A 19574-nucleotide genomic window follows, 5' to 3' on the forward strand; every position below is an offset into this window, starting at 1 on the left:
ACATCTGGTCACCCTACTTGTTAAGGATAGCTTCTGACTGTTTGGGTTTAGAGGGGGTACTTGGATTCATTAGCAGACCTGTCCAAGAAACTGCTTTTTGTGTTCTTCTGGCCTTTAAATCGTGTCATCTCTCTGGAGCTTTTGGAAAGATGTCACTGAATATTGAGTCTTCTTGCATTCTTTTAAAAAAAAATTTGTCTAATTATTACTTTTATTGTCATGCTTCTAGATCTCAGTCAGATTTCAGACCCTTATTTCTTTTAAAGGCTAAGGTGGCACATAATGTGTCAGTTGTTCCTTTCATTCATCCATTGGCAGGGTCAGACATTTTCAAAGCTTTTCAAAATTCCGTAGGGATGACCCTTGACTGTGTTTTATTTCCTCAGTTCCCTGTTAATGTAGCCTCTTTATCAGGGGTCGTCTTATCATTTCTGCAAACTCAGTGGAGCGCTTGTTGCTGTAGACTGACAGGCTCTTCCTGTCTTTCTATATTGAAATCTGTTATAGAGTTAGAGGCCTTACCTCATACCTTCCTGGATTTTTGTCTCTGGTCGCCTTCAGCCTCCTTTGTAAACATTCTTATTCACAGTGTCTCCCATTGTCAGTAGTAGTTCATTCTTGTTCCTTTTTAAGAGAATTACAAGCTGTAGTCACCTTTTTGGTCACTCAAGTGTTGCCTGTCTGATCCAACTGGTGATGTATATAGTGTCAAAATGTAATTTGAAGGTAAAAAATCTTCATTTCTTATTGATCAAGATAACATTTTCTTTGGTCTTATTGATCAAGATAACAGATATCTTTATTCACTCTTATTTTGTATACTTTTGGTCCTTAGTGAATGTTTCTGTTTGTAGGTAAACTAACAGGATGTGGAGCAACAAATCGAAGGAGGTGCCTTTACAAAACCCAAGGCACACTCCGAACAGGGATTCCCTCAGAGGTATGGATTTGCTTTGTTGTATCGCTTTTCTTTAGAAGCAGTTTTATCCTAGATAGTGTAATATTTTGTATTGTATTGTAAATTTTGTAGATATAATTTGTCTTAATTGAGTCAAAGGCTAAAGCCATATCTTACATAAGAACGGCCATACTGGGTCAGACCAAAGGTCCATCTAGCCCAGTATCCTATCTACCGACAGTGGCCAATGCCAGGTGCCCCAGAGGGAGTGAACCTAACAGTGATCTCTCTCCTGCCATCCATCTCCACGCTCTGGCAAACAGAGGCTAGGGACACCATTCCTTACCCATCCTGGCTAATAGCCATTAATGGACTTAACCTTCATGAATTTATCCAGTTCTCTTTTAAACTCTGTTATAGTCCTAGCCTTCACAACCTCCTCAGGTAAGGAGTTCCACAAGTTGACTGTGCGCTGTGTGAAGAACTTCCTTTTAAACCTGCTGCCCATTAATTTCATTTGGTGGCCCCTAGTTCTTGTATTATGGGAACAAGTAAATAAATTTTCCTTATTTACTTTCTCCACATCACTCATGATTTTATATACCTCTATCATATCCCCCCTTAGTCTCCTCTTTTCCAAGCTGAAAAGTCCTAGCCTCTTTAATCTCTCCTCATATGGGACCCGTTCCAAACCCCTAATCATTTTAGTTGCCCTTCTCTGAACCTTTTCTAATGTCAGTATATCTTTTTTGAGATGAGACCACATCTGTACGCAGTATTCAAGATGTGGGCGTACCATGGATTTATATAAGGGCAATAAGATACTCTCCGTCTTATTCTCTATCCCCTTTTTAATGATTCCTAACATCCTGTTTGCTTTTTTGACCGCCGCTGCACACTGCGTGGACGTCTTCAGAGAACTATCCATGATGACTTCAAGATCTTTTTCCTGATTCATTGTAGCTAAATTAGCCCCCATCATATTGTATGTATAGTTGGCGTTATTTTTTCCAATGTGCATTACTTCACATTTATCCACATTAAATTTATTTGCCATTTTGTCACCCAATCACTTAGTTTTGTGAGATCTTTTTGAAGTTCTTCACAGTCTGCTTTGGTCTTAACTATCTTGAGCAGTTTAGTATCATCTGCAAACTTTGCCACCTCACTTTTTACCCCTTTCTCCAGCTCATTTATGAATAAGATGTAATAAGAAACTCAGCTTCACTTATGTAACTCTTGTTAACTTTGATTTTTTTTTTAAAAAAAAACATAGTTTTTAAAGAAAATCATAATATTGCATTGCTATGTTCTAATGACGCTGTCTAATAATTACCCCACACACAAGAGTTTCATAGTTTGGGATGAATTCATTAAAAGGAATTAGTTAGTGAGCCATGCAAAACTGTTTTAAAATGTTTTGTTTCATTGTGTTACTTGAATTAATAGGAAACTTGTTTTTATTCTTTTATTTTTGTTTTGTGAGATCTAACCACAGCCTGGGATACTTTTTCTCAAACTAAGGCTACAGTAAGTATAATTTTTTCTAGATTGAAATCAGTTAATGGCCACTGCAGTTTTATTGAATGCCTTATTTTCCCCATAGTTTGATGATTATAAAAGTAAAAAATAGGGTAGGTGGTTGGGGGCATGAAGATGATGGATGTTCTTATTGCTTTGGACCGCAATTCTGACAATGTAACTTAGTGCTACAAGAAGCTCAGTACCAAGGTTAATGAAAAATCAGTCTTGCTTGGCTACTATAAAACTAACACTGTTATCAATGAATAGTATTGTTTATGTCAGTCAGAATGGTATAACGAATGTATGGGTAACTTGTGTTAAATATTTTTGTAATTTCTTTAATTATTGCATAAAAGATGTAAATGTTAACTAGAATCTTGTGATATCTTTACAGTGAAGATTTTAACTAATATTAAATATTTATTTATTTATTTATATTATTATAGTGCCTAGGAACCCCAGTCATCGGCCAGGACCCCCTGGTGTTAGGCACTGTACACAAACAGAACAAAAAGACAGTCCATTCCCCAAAGAATTTACAACCCCAAAAAGCACATAAGCTGCCAACTGGTAGCTCTGTAGTAATCCTGGGCCTCCAAATTGCATGTCAGCTTTCACCAAACTGGATATTATAAAGAATCTTGCTCCTGAAAACCTTAGTTAGGGCTAGTAAATATCAAGGCCAAGGTTTTTCAAAAGTGACTAGTGATTTTGGGTGCCTAATTTTGGCACTTTAAAGGATACTGGTTTTCAGAAAGTAATGAATGCCCATCCTCTGAAAATCCAGATCCCTTTACAATGTCAAAGTTGAGCACTCAAAGTCACTGCTTACGTTTGAAAATCTCCCAAATCCCTGCAGGTGTGAGCTGTAGAGTGAGATACCTCTATTCATCATTTTAAAGGAACTAACTGTCCTCTCCTTACCTACTGAGATTCAGAGATTGGGGCTGCTGAAGCAATATACATATGTTTCATAGTTCCATACGTACTGCACCAACCATAGAATTACTACCATGATGTGTGAATTTAAGCTATATACTCATGATGCAATGCTACATTTTCTATAAACTGGGGTACAGTGATATCAAGATGCTAAATTTCTTTGGCAACTTAGGGAATTTCTCTGTATGTTCATTACCCCTCTCATTTTTAATAGCTGAGTGAAGGGGTACAGTTTTATATGTGGAATCCTATTTCATGTTACCTCTAGAGTAGAGCATTATAGAATACAGTGTGTTTTCGTTCTTAGTGGTTATGTTTCAATGAGGCCAAGTGTTAAGACCTTTGGCATTTTGTATAATTCTGTTGTTGGCAATGACCCACTTATGGAAACAGATTTAGTGAACAGAACTTAATTTGAATAATCTTTTTTGTACTAATCTTCATAATCTAATGTTTCTGGTCACAAGACTATACAAGTTTATACCACCAGACTTTTAAAGCTGTTCTTGCCTGTAATTGTTTCTTACTATGAAAGTGAGAGGAGTTCTGAACTTTTTTTTAAAGTTGTATTCTTGACATTCAAAAAATGAACCTGAATATTGTTTTGTGTCTTGAAATTCTAGTTGCGTCATATTGAGAATAAACTGGAGGTAGCGCCTACCAGCACAGCAGTGTTTGATTCTGTCATGGATGCCAAGAAACCCTCTGCCAGTGCTACCAGGAAAATAAGCAGGAAAGGTGTGTATTACTTAAAAGATTAATTATATAGGACAGGGTAAGAATAAGTCTTTCTGAGTAGTATCATTTTTATTTTTTTAATCCTCTTTTCTCAGTTTCCTTTGTTTATGAACTTGAGAGAAAGTTGGAGCAATGTTTCTCTTCTGAATACATTGTCTTGGGAAAAAAAATATGCTGCCTATCTGGTGATGGTATTTGGAACTCACTAGAAAGGTGCTTTGCTGCAACTTGTGCTTGCCATAGTCTGTTACCTTGTTTCTACGGCATTCCAGCTAATAGCTACACATGCTGATGGCTGGCTCCAACAGTAGTATTACATTGGAGTGACCATCTAAATTTTTAACATTTCTTTAACTGGTTAACTTATTTTAATAGTTTCACAACACTCACTTTCAAGGATAAATGCCCTTATATTGCATTTTTAGAGTGATTGTAATCATGACAACAAGGCTATGAAAAGAGGAAAAATCATATTGTCTAATGCTACTTTTAGAACTTAAACCACTTATGAAAAAATGTGTTCCTATTTGCAGAGTGTGTTTTCCTCATCTCTGTTCAGCCCCTATGGTTAGTCGTAATTTAACTCATTTGGCATTCTCATAGGTTTTATATCAGGGGTTCTCAAACTGGGGGTTGTGAGCTGTCTGCTCGGTGGGGCTGACATCCCCGAGCCCCCATTAAATTAAATTAACCCCCCATTCTTAATTTATAGGGGGGGTCACAGTCAGAGGCTTGCTGTGTGAAAGGGGTCACCAATACAAAAAGTTTGAAAACCACTGTTTTATATTGACATGTCAGAGCAGCAAGAAAACTGGTTGGATCTCTATATTTCTCTGATTCAATCAACTCTCTCGGGCTTAATCATTCCCAGTTATGGTTTTTTCAATATTCTTTTAGAAATTTTATATGACGAACTAGTGCAATGATTTGCTTGAGTGTTTACCACTTACTCCTGGTAGCTTGAAACAGCTTGCTGGTGAAGAGAAGGTGATAACTTAAGTGCTATTCTTGAGCACTAATTGAACCCGAGGAGAACTGCATTCTAAACCACTCAGCCCTATGAGCCTTCTCTTCCTGCAGATGGTAGGTACCTAGAGGATTCCTTGGTTTCTGCTTCAGCCTCCAGGTCCTCCAGCCAAAATAAGTCACGCAAAGAGAAGTCCTCCCGCAGTCCTCTTCGAGCTACAACTTTGGAGAGCAATGTGAAAAAGAGTAGCCGTGTGGAATTTCGTGAACCCTTGGCTTCATACAGGTTAGTGCAAGAGAGAACTGACATTTACTGTGAAATACACAAACTGGAACAGAGCTGTTGCCAATGTTCTTATGAACACTTCAGGACTGGGTTTATTTTTTCTGCCAACAGGTGGAGAATGAACAAAACCTCTTGGTTTTAGATTGAGCAAGTATAATGTGTTGCGTAAGGGGCTTTATCATCCATTTACAGGAGGATGGACACAATGATCCAATAGGTCTCTTATGTCTTTAACTTCAGTGATAATCCCCCCAATATTTGGAATATCATAAAAGTGTTGTATTTGTTGCTGAAAATGCATTCTTGTTCTTCTCCTGCTTCTGCTAACCACCTATAGTAAAATAATATGCTGTAATTCTACTAATGTCTACTAAATCCAAGCATTTCATTCTTAGTATTGAGGCAAAACATTTGTTTTTAAAGATCAGGGAGCTATTTTAACTGGGATTTTTAAAGGGGTTTAAGTGGGTTAGGAACTCAAGTCCCTTAAACTGTTCTGAAAATTCCAGCTCTAATGATTACTAGTCAGTTCTTGTCATCAGGTTTGAAAATACCTTATTGTATGCTTCCTATCTTCCAGAAGCTAATTCATGGGAATTTGTTGGTATTTTCTTCCTACATAAATGAAAAGGTGATTAAGAAGTAATTCAATTTTGTCCACACTATTGATTGGTGCTTTAAAATGACAATGAAATAACTAGATTTTTTTATTACCTGTTTTTAGAATCCACCTTTAAAAGATTGAAACCAAAACTCCTACTATTTTTCTATGACAACTTGTTTAAAAGGCTGCCCTTAACAGAGCTGCCACTCTTTACCAATAGTTTAATTTTCTATACAGTGTACAGAATAAGCCAAAGAATCTTCTTCAGCACTGGTATTGCAAATGATAGCAGAAAGACTGAAATGTTTTATTTAACTGCTGAATTGCTGTTGCAAAGCCAGCAGAGAAAGTACAAAGCATTATTACAAGTCATAGGGAATTAGTAGCTATTTCTTAACTTCTTGGCAATGGTGATAGATTTTAAAAACAACTTTTCCTACTTTTGATTCATCTTAGAATCTTTTTTCTAATGTATAATATTGGTGATGTAGAAAGAATGTTTTCTATCTTGATACATTTTTTTCTTTGCTCTTTTGAGGACTTCGATTGATTGAGGACCAGCTCTTTTATTATTGCCATAACCAACAGAACGTGACACTTCATTTATTTTTGAACATCATAAGTAATGATAAAGTTTTTCTTGGCTGTTGTCATGTATTCGTGTAATTTAAATTTTTTAACTTCCTTGACATTTTACTTGTGGAATTTTTGCAACCTGTTAAGTCAACAAACAAGCTGGTAAACTATTGTATAAACTTAGAGTCTTTAAAGAAACACTTATAAAATTGCATAGGAGAGTATTGAACAGCAGGGGATCACTGACCCTATTGTAGGGAACACTCTGTCTTTCTGTCTGTCTCTCTCACATGCGCACGTGTGCAGAGAACCTTGCTGACTTTAAGAAAATATTGGTTGGGGGCAGTTGGAAGGTGTGTGGTGGGGAGAAATACTTAATGATTACAATGTACCCAAAAACCTAAAACAAGCTTGTCACTGCAGAGTTAGTTTGGTTAGTACTGAAGATTTCTGAGACTTATAACATTTCACCATAAGTCCTTCATTACTTTTTTTCTCAGTTTGTGGCAAACCTTGGCCCTAGTCATAATGAATGACTTGTTTAAATTGATAATGTGTAGGATTTTTTAAAGTGCGGAACCTCTGCCTAACTCAGATCCCACTGAAGTCAATGGTAAAACTCCTATTGACTTTGGTAAGAGTTGAATTAGGCCACCACTGACTGTTTTTTTTTAAATCCTACCCTTTATCTCTTTCTTTATAATGGGCCCAGCACCAATGTTATCTCAGTACCAGTAGAAATGAAACGTAAGCAAACATAGAACTTCTATCTTGCCTGCAGGCTCCTCATTCCAACTGTGGATTTTCCTCCTTGGCTACATAGGAGGCAGAGTTGGACCTGTCAGGCTGGGGGCTCTTTTGCTAATTAAACTGCTCTTGTTGTTAGTTCCCCATCTGGAATAATTCTTTCTTTGACATCAGTCGCTTGGTGTAAAAACAGTGTATCAAATGGTTTGACTTCAAATGCAGGGGGGAAAAACACGAGCAGATGAACTCTTATCAACCTAATATCATTTCTCATTCAAATATACTTAGATATAAAGAAATCTAAAGTACAGGAAATGAAAAAGACTAGCTTTTTACGTTGTGAAGATTGTAAGATCAAGTACTCAAGTCAGGGCATTCAAATTGTTATGCTTGTGCTGATAATGTTAATTCTGTCCTATTGCATGTCCTGTATACTTTTATGATATACATTACTAAGAGTGTGATACTTGAAGGTCTGTATTTAACAGGGGAAAGAGAAATAGAAAATGCTGTGTGTGTGCAGTGTTATGCACATGGCTTCAAAAAGCTCCCTTGAACATATACTTGCCCAAGGACTAAGCCTACTAGCCTAGATGAAAAATAGTGTCACCTCAGTACTCCTGCCATTGGCACATATTCAACCCCTCTTCTATAAACCTTAAATAAATAAATTCTGCCCTTATAGCGCACACACATCCTAGAATACTAAAAGAGCTGACTGGGATATCTGAGCCATCAGCAAATCTTCAAAAAGTCATGGAAGCAGGAGAGATTTTAGGGGACTGGAAAAGGGCAAATATAGTGCCAATCTATAAAAAGAAAACAAGGACAATCCAGGGAATTACAGGCCAGTCAGCTTAATTTCAGATAATGGAGCAAATAATCAATCAAATTTCAAACACCTAGAAGATAATAAAGTGATAAGTTAGTCATCATGGATTTGTCAAGAAAAATTGTGTCAAACCAACCTAACAGCTTTCTTTGACGGTAACAGTCCTTGTAGATGGGTGTATCTTGACTTTAGCAAGACTTTTGATACTGTCTCGCATGACCGTCTCATAAACAAACTAGGGAAATACAACCTAGATGGGGGGTGCATGATTGATTGGAAAACAGTTCATAGAGAGTAGTTACCAGTGGTTCACAGTCAAGCTGAAAGGGCATATCAAGTGGGGTCCCATAGGGATTGGTCCTGGGTCTGGTTCTGTTCAATATCTTCATTAATGATTTAGATAATGGCATAGAGAGTACACTTATAAAGTTTGCGGACGATACCAAGCTGGGAGGGATTGCGAGTGTTTTGGAGGATAGAATTAAAATTCAAAATGATCTGGACAAGCTGGAAAAATGGTCTGAAGTAAATAGGATGAAATTCAATAAGGACAAATGCAAAGTACTCTACTTAGGAAGGAACAATCAATTGCACACATACAAAATGGGAAATGACTGCCTAGGAAGAAGTATTGTGGGAAGGGATCTGGGGTCATAGTGGATCACAAGCAGAATATGAGTCAACAGTCTAACACTTGCAAAAAAAGCAAATATAATTCTGGGATGTATTAGCAGGAGAGTTGTAAGCAAGACACGAGAAGTACCGTATATATTTGTTCATAAGCCGAATTATTTTAGTAAAAAAGGGAAGCACCAGAGAAGGGGGTCGGCTTATGAACGGGTATAGAGAGGGAGAGGTGGGACACAGTCCCTCCCCCCAACAGAGGGAGCAAGAAAAGGCAGCACAGCCAGCAGAGACAGAAGGGAAGAGGTGGGGCCAGAGTCTCTCCGTTTCTGGCCACGCTGCTCTTTCCCCCAGCCTTCGAAGCAGCTGCAGCTCTGGGGCTGGGAGGGTGCAGCCATGCTGCTCAGCCCTGCCCCCCAGAGCAGGCTGTGGCCGTGCTGCCTGGCCCGCCAGAGCAGGCTGTGGCTGCGCCGCCCGGTCTGGTCCGCCGGAGCAGGCTGCGGCCGCACTGCCCAGCCTGCCGGAGCAGCTCCAGCCAGGCCAGAGACATCCTCCCAAGATAAGGTGGGAAGGGATGGGATGGGGAGAGTGTGGGGGTCCCAGGCTAGGGGTGGGGTCATGTGGGGGGTGGTCACAGGGGTTACTCCCCTGACTCCCAGCTTTCCCCACCCCCCAAAAAAAAATTTCCCCACCAGTTGCTGTCCCATTTCGTCAGGGTAAGCAGCTGGCACACCGGGACACTTTGTTTACTTAGGTTTACCTCTGTGCCTGCGGATGCTCAAGGTAAACAAACCATCTCGGCCCACCAGTGGCTTATCCTGATGGCCCGGGAGCCAAAGTTTGCTGACCCCTGAATTATAGGGTCGGCTTATGAACGGGTTATAAAATTTTTCCATTTTTACTTATCCATTTTGTCGGCTTATAAACGAACCGGCTTATGATCGAGTACATATGGTAATTCTTCTGCTCTATTCTGTGCTGATTAGGTCTCCACTGGAGTATAGTGTCCAGTTCTGAGCGCCATGTTTCAGGAAATTGGAAGAAGTCCAGAGGAGAGCAACAAAATGATTAAAGGTCTAGAAAACATGATGAGGGAAGATTGAAAAATTGGGGTTTTTTAGTCTGGGATAAAGAAGACTGAGGGGGGACATGACAACAGTTTTCAAATATGTAAAAGGTTGTTACAAAGAGGAGGGAGGAAAAATTGTTCTTGTTAATCTCTAAGGATAGGAGAAGAAGCAATGGGCTTAAATTGCAGTAAGGGAGGTTTAGGTTAGATATTAGGAAAAACTTCCTAACTGTCAGGGTAGTTAAGCACTGGAACAAACTGCCTAGGGAGGTTGTGGAATCTCCATCACTGAAGGTTTTTAAGAGCACATTAGACAAGCACCTGTCAGGGATGGTCTAGATAATACTTGGTCCCTGCTTTGAGTGCAGGGGACTGGACTAAAAGACCTCTCAAGGGCCCTTCCAGTTCTGTGATTCTGTAGATTTTTGCGAACAGGGCTGCTAACAGGGAGTTTCGAAAGGGAGTTCTCCAGGTGAAGGAGGAGCAAATACAGCACCCTTGGGGTAAGTGGCTGTCTGTAGTTTGTGTTTGGGGGTTACTTAGTGTGTGCTGAGCTTGTGTTTGTCTGTCGGTTTGGTTGGTTGTTTGAAGGACCATGTGCTGTGGCTGGCAGTTGGAAGCTGTGAGCTTCAAAGTAAGGTTTGAAAGCTAGAAGCCTCTGTTAATTGGCTGAGCCTTAGTGGGCGGCGCTATCAAGAAGGCCAGGGCTTTATAAAGCAGTGAGCAAGCGACCCGGGCTGCTAACAGGGAGTTTGGAAGGGGAGTGGGAAGGGGGCAAGGTTTACTTGCTGTTCTTTAAAACCTGTAAACTAAACTACATTCAAAACTTCTTGATTTAAACAAAACCCCTTCATTAACTTAGGTAGCTGTAGGAGAGAATGCAGGCAGAAGCCCAGCAGCAGAGTGGGAGCTATCCAGTTTATTGCGCTGAGTGCAGCATGTATGATTACCTGCCCTGTGGGCAGGTGGCGTATGTGTGCATTCGGCGCAAGGAGCTCCTGGCCCCCAGAGACCGCGTACGGACTTTGGAGGCCAGGGTGGCGGAACTGGAGGAGCTAAGGGAGGCAGAGAGGTATGTTGATGAGGCTTTCCAGGACACTGTAGAATTGTCCCACCTCCGGTTAGACAGCCCCTGCGCTGTTGAGGAGGATGAAAGGCGCAGGGAAGTAGAGCAGTCAACGGGAACAGAGGGAAACCTTCCCATAGTTGGGATCCTCCTTCCAGATGGTGTTAGGGTATCCTCTCGCACTGAGGTTACCTCTCCGGGGGAGGGAACTCCCGTCACTAGGAAAAGGCAGGTGTTAGTAATGGGAGATTCAATCATTAGAAACATAGCTAGCTGGGTTTGTGATGACCGGGAGAACCGTATGGTGACTTGCCTGCCTGGTGTGAAGGTTGCGGATCTCTCGAGGCATCTAGATAGACTTATGTGTAGTGCTGGGGAGGAGCCTGTGGTTGTGGTACATATAGGTACCAATGATATAGGGAAGGGTAGGAGAGACATCCTGGAGGCCAAATTTAGGCTGCTAGGGAAGAGACTGAAATCCAGGACCTCTATGGTGGCATTCTCAGAAATGCTCCCAGTTTCACACGCAGGGCCAGGTAGGCAGGCAGAGCTTCAGAGTCTCAGTGCGTGGATGAGACGATAGTGTAGAGAGGAGGGGTTTAGATTCATTAGGAACTGGGGAAACTTTTGGCTTAGGGAGAGCCTATACAGGAGAGATGGGCTCCACCTAAACCAAAGTGGAACCAGACTGCTGGCACTTAACGTTAAAAAGGTTGCAGCGCAGTTTTTAAACTAGGAGATGGGGAAAAGCCGACTGCTGCAGAGGAGCACGTGGATCGGACAGAGACTTCTCTTAGAGGAGAGTCTATTGATAGAGATTCTCTAGGTTTTAGTCAGGAGGAGAGGATGGAAGAGAATAATGTAAGGGCCAAATCAGACAAGAAACATTCACATAAAAAAGAATGGGACACATTAGAAAAGGGCAGACAAATAAACAGTGACAAGTTTTTAAAGTGCTTGTACATAAATGCTAGAAGTCTAAATAATAAGATGGGTGAACTAGAGTGCCTTGTGATAAAGGAGGATATTGTTATAATAGGCATCACAGAAACCTGGTGGACTGAGGACAATCAATGGGACACAATCATTCCGGGGTACAAAATATATCGGAAGGACAGAACAGGTTGTGTGGGGGGGGTGGCACTATATGTGAAAGAAAATGAAGAATCAAATGAAGTAAAAATCTTAAGTGAATCCACATGTTCCATAGAATCTCTATGGATAGTAATTTCATGCTCTAATAAGAATATAACATTAGGGATCTATTATCGACCACCTAACCAGGACAGTGATAGTGACGATAAAATGCTAATGGAAATTAGAGAGGCTATCAAAATTAAGAACTCAATAGTAGTGGGGGATTTCAATTATCCCCATATTGGCTGGGAACATGTCACCTCAGGACGAAATGCATAGACAAAATTTCTCGATATTTTAAATGACTGCTTCTTGGAGCAGCTGGTACGGGAACCCACAAGGGGAGAGGTAACTCTCGATTTAGTCCTGAGTGGAGCGCAGGAGCTGGTCCAAGAGGTAACTATAACAGGACCGCTTGGAAATAGTGACCATAATATAACAACATTTAACATCCCTGTGCTGGGAAGAACATCTCAACAGCCCAACACTGTGGCATTTAATTTCAAAAAGGGGAACTATGCAAAAATGAGGGGATTAGTTATACAAAAATTAAAAGGTACAGTGACTAAAGTGAAATCCCTGCAAGCTGCATGGACGCTTTTCAAAGACACCATAATAGAGGCCCAACTTAAATGTATACCCCCAAATTAAAAAACACAGTAAAAGAACTAAAAAAGAACCACCATGGCTTAACAACCATGTAAAAGAAGCAGTGAGAGATAAAAAGGCATCTTTTAAAAAGTGGAAGTTAAATCCTAGTGAGGTAAATAGAAAGGAGCATAAACACTGCCAAATTAAGTGTAAAAATGTAATAAGAAAAGCCAAAGAGGAGTTTGAAGAACGGCTAGCCAAAAACTCCAAAGGTAATAACAAAATGTTTTTTAAGTACATCAGAAGCAGGAAGCCTGCTAAACAACCAGTGGGGCCTCTGGACAATGGAGATACAAAAGGAGCGCTTAAAGACGATAAAGTCATTGCGGAGAAACTAAATGGATTCTTTGCTTCAGTCTTCACGGCTGAGGATGTTAGGGAGATTCCCAAACCGGAGGCGGCTTTTGTAGGTGACAAATCTGAGGAATTGTCACAGATTGAAGTGTCACTAGAGGAGATTTTGGAATTAATTGATAAACTTAACAGTAACAATTCACCGGGACCAGATGGCATTCACCCAAGAGTTCTGAAAGAACTCAAATGTGAAGTTGCGGAACTATTAACTATGGTTTGTAACCTGTCCTTTAAATCAACTTCTGTACCCAATGACTGGAAGATAGCTAATGTAACACCAATATTTAAAAAGGGCTCTAGAGGTGATCCCGGCAATTACAGACCAGTAAGTCTAACATCAGTACCGGGCAAATTAGTTGAAACAATAGTAAAGAATAAAATTGTCAGAGACATAGAAGAACATAAATTGTTGGGCAAAAGTCAACATGGTTTCTGTAAAGGGAAATCGTGTCTTACTCATCTATTAGAGTTCTTTGAAGGGGTCAACAAACATGTGGATAAGGGGGATCTAGTGGACATAGTGTACTTAGATTTCCAGAAAGCCTTTGACAAGGTCCCTCACCAAAGGCTCTTACGTAAATTAAGTTGTCATGGGATAAGAGAGAAGATCCTTTCCTGGATTGAGAACTGGTTAAAAGATAGGGAACAAAGGGTAGGAATAAATGGTAAATTCTCAGAATGGAGAGGGGTAACTAGTGGTGTTCCCCAAGGGTCAGTCCTAGGACCAATCCTATTCAACTTATTCATAAATGATCTGGAGAAAGGGGTAAAAAGTGAGGTGGTAAAGTTTGCAGATGATACTAAACTGCTCAAGATAGTTAAGACCAAAGCAGACTGTGAAGAACTTCAAAAAGATCTCACAAAACTAAGTGATTGGGCAACAAAATGGCAAATGAAATTTAATATGGATAAATGTAAAGTAATGCACATTGAAAAAAATAACGCCAACTATACATACAATATGATGGGGGCTAATTTAGCTACAACGAATCAGGAAAAAGATCTTGGAGTCATCCTGGATAGTTCTCTGAAGACGTCCACACAGTGTGCAGCGGCAGTCAAAAAAGCAAACAGGATGTTAGGAATCCTTAAAAAGGGGATAGAGAATAAGACGGAGAGTATCTTATTGCCCTTATATAAATCCACGGTATGCCCACATCTTGAATACTGCGTACAGATGTGGTCTCCTCATCTCAAAAAAGATATACTGACATTAGAAAAGGTTCAGAGAAGGGCAACTAAAATGATTAGGGGTTTGGAACGGGTCCCATATGAGGAGAGATTAAAGAGGCTAGGACTTTTCAGCTTGGAAAAGAGGAGACTAAGGGGGGATATGATAGAGGTATATAAAATCATGAGTGATGTGGAGAAAGTAAATAAGGAAAAGTTATTTACTTCTTCCCATAATACAAGAACTAGGGACCACCAAATGAAATTAATGGGCAGCAGGTTTAAAACAAATAAAAGGAAGTTCTTCTTCACACAGCGCACAGTCAACCTGTGGAACTGCTTGCCTGAGGAGGTTGTGAAGTCTAGGCCTATAACAGCGTTTAAAAGAGAACTGGATAAATTCATGGAGATTAAGTCAATTAATGGCTATTAGCCAGCATGGGTAAGGAATGGTGTCCCTAGCCTCTGTTTGTCAGAGGGTGGAGATGGACGGCAGGAGAGAGATCACTTGATAATTACCTGTTAGGTTCACTCCCTTTGGGGCACCTGGCATTGGCCACTGTCGGTAGACAAGATACTGGGCTAGATGGACCTTTGGTCTGACCCAGTATGGCCATTTTTATGTTTTTATGTTCTAGGTTGAATCATTTCTACCCCATCTCTTTCCAGGCTGTCTGCTCTCAGCATGCTGCCCAAAGAGATGGCATTTACCTTCCTGGGTGCAGATCCCTTTTTTCACTTGAGTCTTCTGTACCTAGATTCTACCTCCCCTTTTTTAAGGCAACAGAAGCTGTGGTCCACTCTACTTCTCACTCTTCCACCCTCCTATAAGAATGTAGCAGCTCTAGCTGTTATAATTCCTTCTTTCTGTAAAATGTGCTGCAGTGCTTGGGCCACTCTGTTCCCAGTCTCCCCCCTTCTCTTCCAGGAAAGCTGCTGAAAACTGCTTTTCCCACTCAGTTCACTTGTTTGGCCAAAACCTATGCATGCCCTGAATCAGTAGATGTTACAAACCCAGATTCTGCACATTTGCATTAAAATACTGCATATAAGAAATTTTGTCAGTCAGCTTCCAAAACAGCCTTATCTTTTGGAATTTTCTTACTTCTGATTCCTTGATACTGCAAACTGTTAACATTCCATTAACAGTTGTTGGGTTTTTAAAAAGAGAGAGAACTGTTGGGATGGAAGATATTGGGAGGTAATTAGCTTGCTGAGCTGATAACCTCTATTAGTGAACCTTGTTAAGTTCACTGCTCTACCCCCAATTCAGTCTGAAAGATCGGTAAGTTCCTTTCTCATCAGTTTGTCTATGCTGTGCACACATGTCAGATGCAAGTTCCTTTCTCTGCAACTTAGAAGCTTCATTGTCTACTATACATTTTCTGAACTAAGAAATGCTAACTTAAGGAACTGTGCACACATTTTTTTCACTCTTGCCAAACCTAAGCTACTGAAAGGATTTTGCTCAAACTTTCCAGGGGTGGGAAGGAATCACCTTCAAAGCAGAAACCAAGTATAGAAAATTTAAGCTGAAATAGGGAAACATTTGAAAAGTGGTGAGCATATAAAAATGGGGACATAATTTAAACTTTTGCAACTTTCGTTATATTAGGTAATATTAAGTGCCCATTGTAATAAACAAAGTAATTGTTTCCATGAGTCATCTAATAGGTGTTGCTGATTGGCATCTAGAAATCCATACTTTTCAGAGGTTTTCTGGTGTGTGTAAAAGTTAGTTTATCTCAGCAAATGTTGAAACCATTGTTATGCTGACCACTATAGTTTAAGCTGCATAAATGATGGTCACAAATGTTAAAATTGGTAGATTTTTACACAGTGAATAGCATTCTCTCTGATTTAAGAAACTCGCAGGCATTCATACTGTATACTTCATGTGATGATGACTACAGAGTTATTTCAAACCTAGTTTGTGGTGTTTTTACTGTTGTGTTTCTAATGTTGACTTTCTTTTGTGGTAGGGAGACCTATGGTCCACCATCTTATCAAAGTGCTAGTCAATTGGAGGCAAAATGTTTGCTGTCTGGTTTAGACCGTAATGAAGCACAGGATAAGACTGAAGGAATGAGCTGTATGATATATGACAGGAATGAAAGTGACTTACATAACAGAAATTTTGAAAGCCCACGTTCTTCTGCTGCAGATGACACAGTTGTTAGGTATTTGAATGACCGACCAGCAATTGATGCTTTGCAGAACATTGAGTCTCTTTTTAAAGCTGTAACCCCTACAAGATCAGAGGAGGAAAAGACTAATGGATCCAGAAGAGATGAGAGCAGCACTAAAACTCCTTTGAGTAGCACAGCCCAGGATGCTGAACTGAAAGGGATAAGGCTGGCAGAATCTTCTCCTTCCTCCACTAGCACTTCTAGTGCCCACAGGCTGGAAATCTTAAAACGGCGGCAGCATGATGCTAAATTGCATGATGCTAAATTGGAGAAGCTGAAGGAGCGGATTAGGAAGCAATGGGAGCATTCGGAAGAATTAGGCAGCAAGGGACAACTTCTGGGATATGCCGAGCAGCCTGTAGTGGTAACAAATGTGGAGAACGCAGTGACGCCAAAAGTCAGAAAAGTGGCAGTTGCACCCCCTGCTCCAACATATAAAGGTATGTAGACCCTCTATCTCATGTTATTTACGTGTAGGGAGAGAGAGAGAGAGAGAGAAAGGAGAGTTTTTGTGCAGCGTGTCAAAATATGGGAATTGGCTTGTGACTTCTGTCTGTTTGGGTAGAAATCGTTTAAATATGACCACAGGCAAGAAATTATGCCATCTAAATGTACACCTTCAGTATGTTTTACATCATTTATAATTCCTCCTGCACCTTCTCCCCAGTCAAAATAGAAAATTAGAGCATGCCATCTCATTACTCTCTTAGGTTACCTGCATACTAGATGCATTTTCGTGTAGTCCTGTGCAGCGTTTGGCAATTTATATATGCTGAAATTTTTTTTTGTTCTAATCACTTCATCAAAGGTACGTTAAACACCAACTGCATTTAAACAGTTTAAAGGTTTGAAGCAAAAGCCAGGAAGTGCAAGGTTAAGCTTTTTCACTTTGTATTTCACCATGAACACAAAGAATTAAGATCATGTATTTGTCCTAACTTCAGGCTCCCATAATTTCTATGAGTCTAGAATGGCAATGGTGGTGTTCTAACATCGTTTCTTAATAAAATTTACACTTTTTTTTACAAAGAGAAAAATGCAGAAACCTCAAAAGGTACAATTATTGACATTAACCAAAACATCCTTCAGAGTTCAGGTAATCCAATATGGGGCCTCTTTAGATTATATGACCGTATTATATTCTTATATACTGTTTAAAAGTATTGTTCACTCATTGAGTGAGTTAGGTTTTTTTTTTTTAAGCTGCTGCTGACTATAATGGAAATACAGTCTTGTGCACAAGAGCTTTTTTAATGGAACCTCTTTTAAATTGTTTGTTGCACGTGCACTAGAAATGGCCCCTTCTGTGAAATTAGGATCCGGCTTTCCCCCTAAACTCAATGATATTTTTGTGAGTGAATAGAGCGTGGGTCTGCCTATAAATACATGTGGAATCCACTCCAAAGATTAAGGGTGCCTAGGCCCCTCTTTGTGCACAGTAGCTTCTTTTGAAATCTAACATCTTGGTTAGTTTACACACTTCTCTGAAATCTCTAAACATGAATCCTGGTCTTTTACTCTCTAAATTTGAGACATGGAATAGGTATGAATTTCTGATAAGACTTGGAAAATCAGGCCTTATTTGTACTTTTGGTAATGCTCCTTGTTAAGCTAGTGCTTGTCAACTGCTTGCGGTGTAGTACTTTCTCCTAATGTAATTTACCTTGGCAACTGAAAACAGCCTTTTAGGCACCATATAAAAGATATGTCTATATTACAAAGATAAGTCAACCTATGTTAGGTCGACTTACAGCCACTGCATTAATTACTGCAGTGGCTGGTGTCCACACTACTCTCTTTCTGTCCGTGGTGCGTGCCCTCACAAGGAGTGCTTCCACCGTCTGCAGAGGGGCCATGTGGGGGACTGAGAGCCAGGGCTCTTAGCTCCACGTAGCTCCCCACCGAGAGCCCAGCTGCTCCCCAGGGCTTCTTGCCTTCCCGCTCCCACCTGGGAGTGGCGGGGCAGCTGCCTAGGGCATCTTGCCTCCTGCGGGGAGATCTGCGCTCGGAGACTGGTCAGCTGCTGTGCTTCCAGCGGGAAGCCAGGACCCTGGGAGGTGGCAGGGCTCCCACTGGGGAGTTGGGAGCCTGGGTGGCACCCCGGCTTGAAGCAGAGACCAGGCAGCAGCCGTCTTGGGAGCCAGGAGTTGGCTTTCTTGTCAATTTGGAGCTGTGAAACTGACAAGAATGACAGCCAAAATCTGATGTAAGGAACGCAGTGTCTACATAGACCTAACTACACCGACATAAAATCTATACCTCTCAGTGAGGTGATTTTATTATGTTGGCATAGCAGGGGAGTTACATCAGCGGGAGGAGCATTTCAGTGTGTACATCTCCACTGTTTTGTCAACAAAACTGTGTAGTGTAGACAAGGCCTAATAGCACAATTTTTTTCCTCAAGGTTTTTAAAGTATTCTGCAAAATCTAGATAAAACTCTGTTTATCGTAGGTTTCAATCCTGCTGAGACAAAGATTCGCACTCCTGATGGAAAGGTGTGGCATGAAGAGGAATTTCATAACATCAGTAGGGAGTTGTATCGAGATATAGCACTCCAATTAACAGGTGAGAAGCAGATCTAAGCTTATTAATACACACAGGCTTCTTTGAGAAGCAGCTAGCATTGCTACACACACAACTTAACTGACACAAACGCATGGCAAATGAAAAGTTGAGCTACCTAATAGTGCATATCCTGTATTCCAGTGTTTCTTAAACTTATTTGATCACACCATTCTTTGCATCTGTAGTAGTTTATGCCCCCTGCCACACAAGTAAATACACCAATAAAAAAATCAACATGCAACTCTTGCTAAATATTAAAAACAGGAAGGCATTGATTCAAACAGAGCCACTTAAGTACATAGTAATGTAAATTTTAAGTGAGATGCTGCAGTTTTGGGCACCCAGCCAGCAGCCACCACTCTTCGGCTTTCCAGTTCTGAAGGCAAGACAGAGGGCAGCATAAAATGTGCGCAGTACCTTTTTTTCTTAAGCTTCCCACACCAGAATACATTCTGTGCCTCCCAGTTTGAGACTCTCTGCTGTACTCCATCCACAGGCACTAGAACTGGTTGAAAAAACTTTTGCCCCCCTGCAAAACATTTTTAACTAACAGGATTTCTTTTAAATAAGTCAAATGATTGTTTTATTTTGTATTGGGATAAAAAATGCAGATTGAAGTGGAACAATTTGTCATT

At 40.4% G+C, this 19574-nt stretch overlaps 1 protein-coding gene across 1 annotated transcript in view; it reads left to right on the top strand.

Moving 5' to 3' along the window:
• Nucleotides 1–19574, top strand: part of LOC112105858 (centrosome-associated protein 350-like) — a 160742-nt gene that overhangs the window by 23292 nt on the left and 117876 nt on the right. The window contains exons 2-7 of the mRNA XM_026655416.1: nt 855–940; nt 2385–2428; nt 3988–4102; nt 5183–5354; nt 16167–16813; nt 18826–18939. Of these exons, the coding sequence (XP_026511201.1) occupies nt 868–940; nt 2385–2428; nt 3988–4102; nt 5183–5354; nt 16167–16813; nt 18826–18939 (1165 nt within the window). The 5' untranslated portion in view covers nt 855–867. The remainder of the gene's footprint in view (nt 1–854; nt 941–2384; nt 2429–3987; nt 4103–5182; nt 5355–16166; nt 16814–18825; nt 18940–19574) is intronic.

The sequence above is a fragment of the Terrapene carolina genome, unplaced genomic scaffold (assembly GCF_002925995.2).
Source record: "Terrapene carolina triunguis isolate 2854851 unplaced genomic scaffold, T_m_triunguis-2.0 Scaffold210, whole genome shotgun sequence".
Taxonomy (NCBI): Eukaryota; Metazoa; Chordata; order Testudines; family Emydidae; genus Terrapene; species Terrapene triunguis.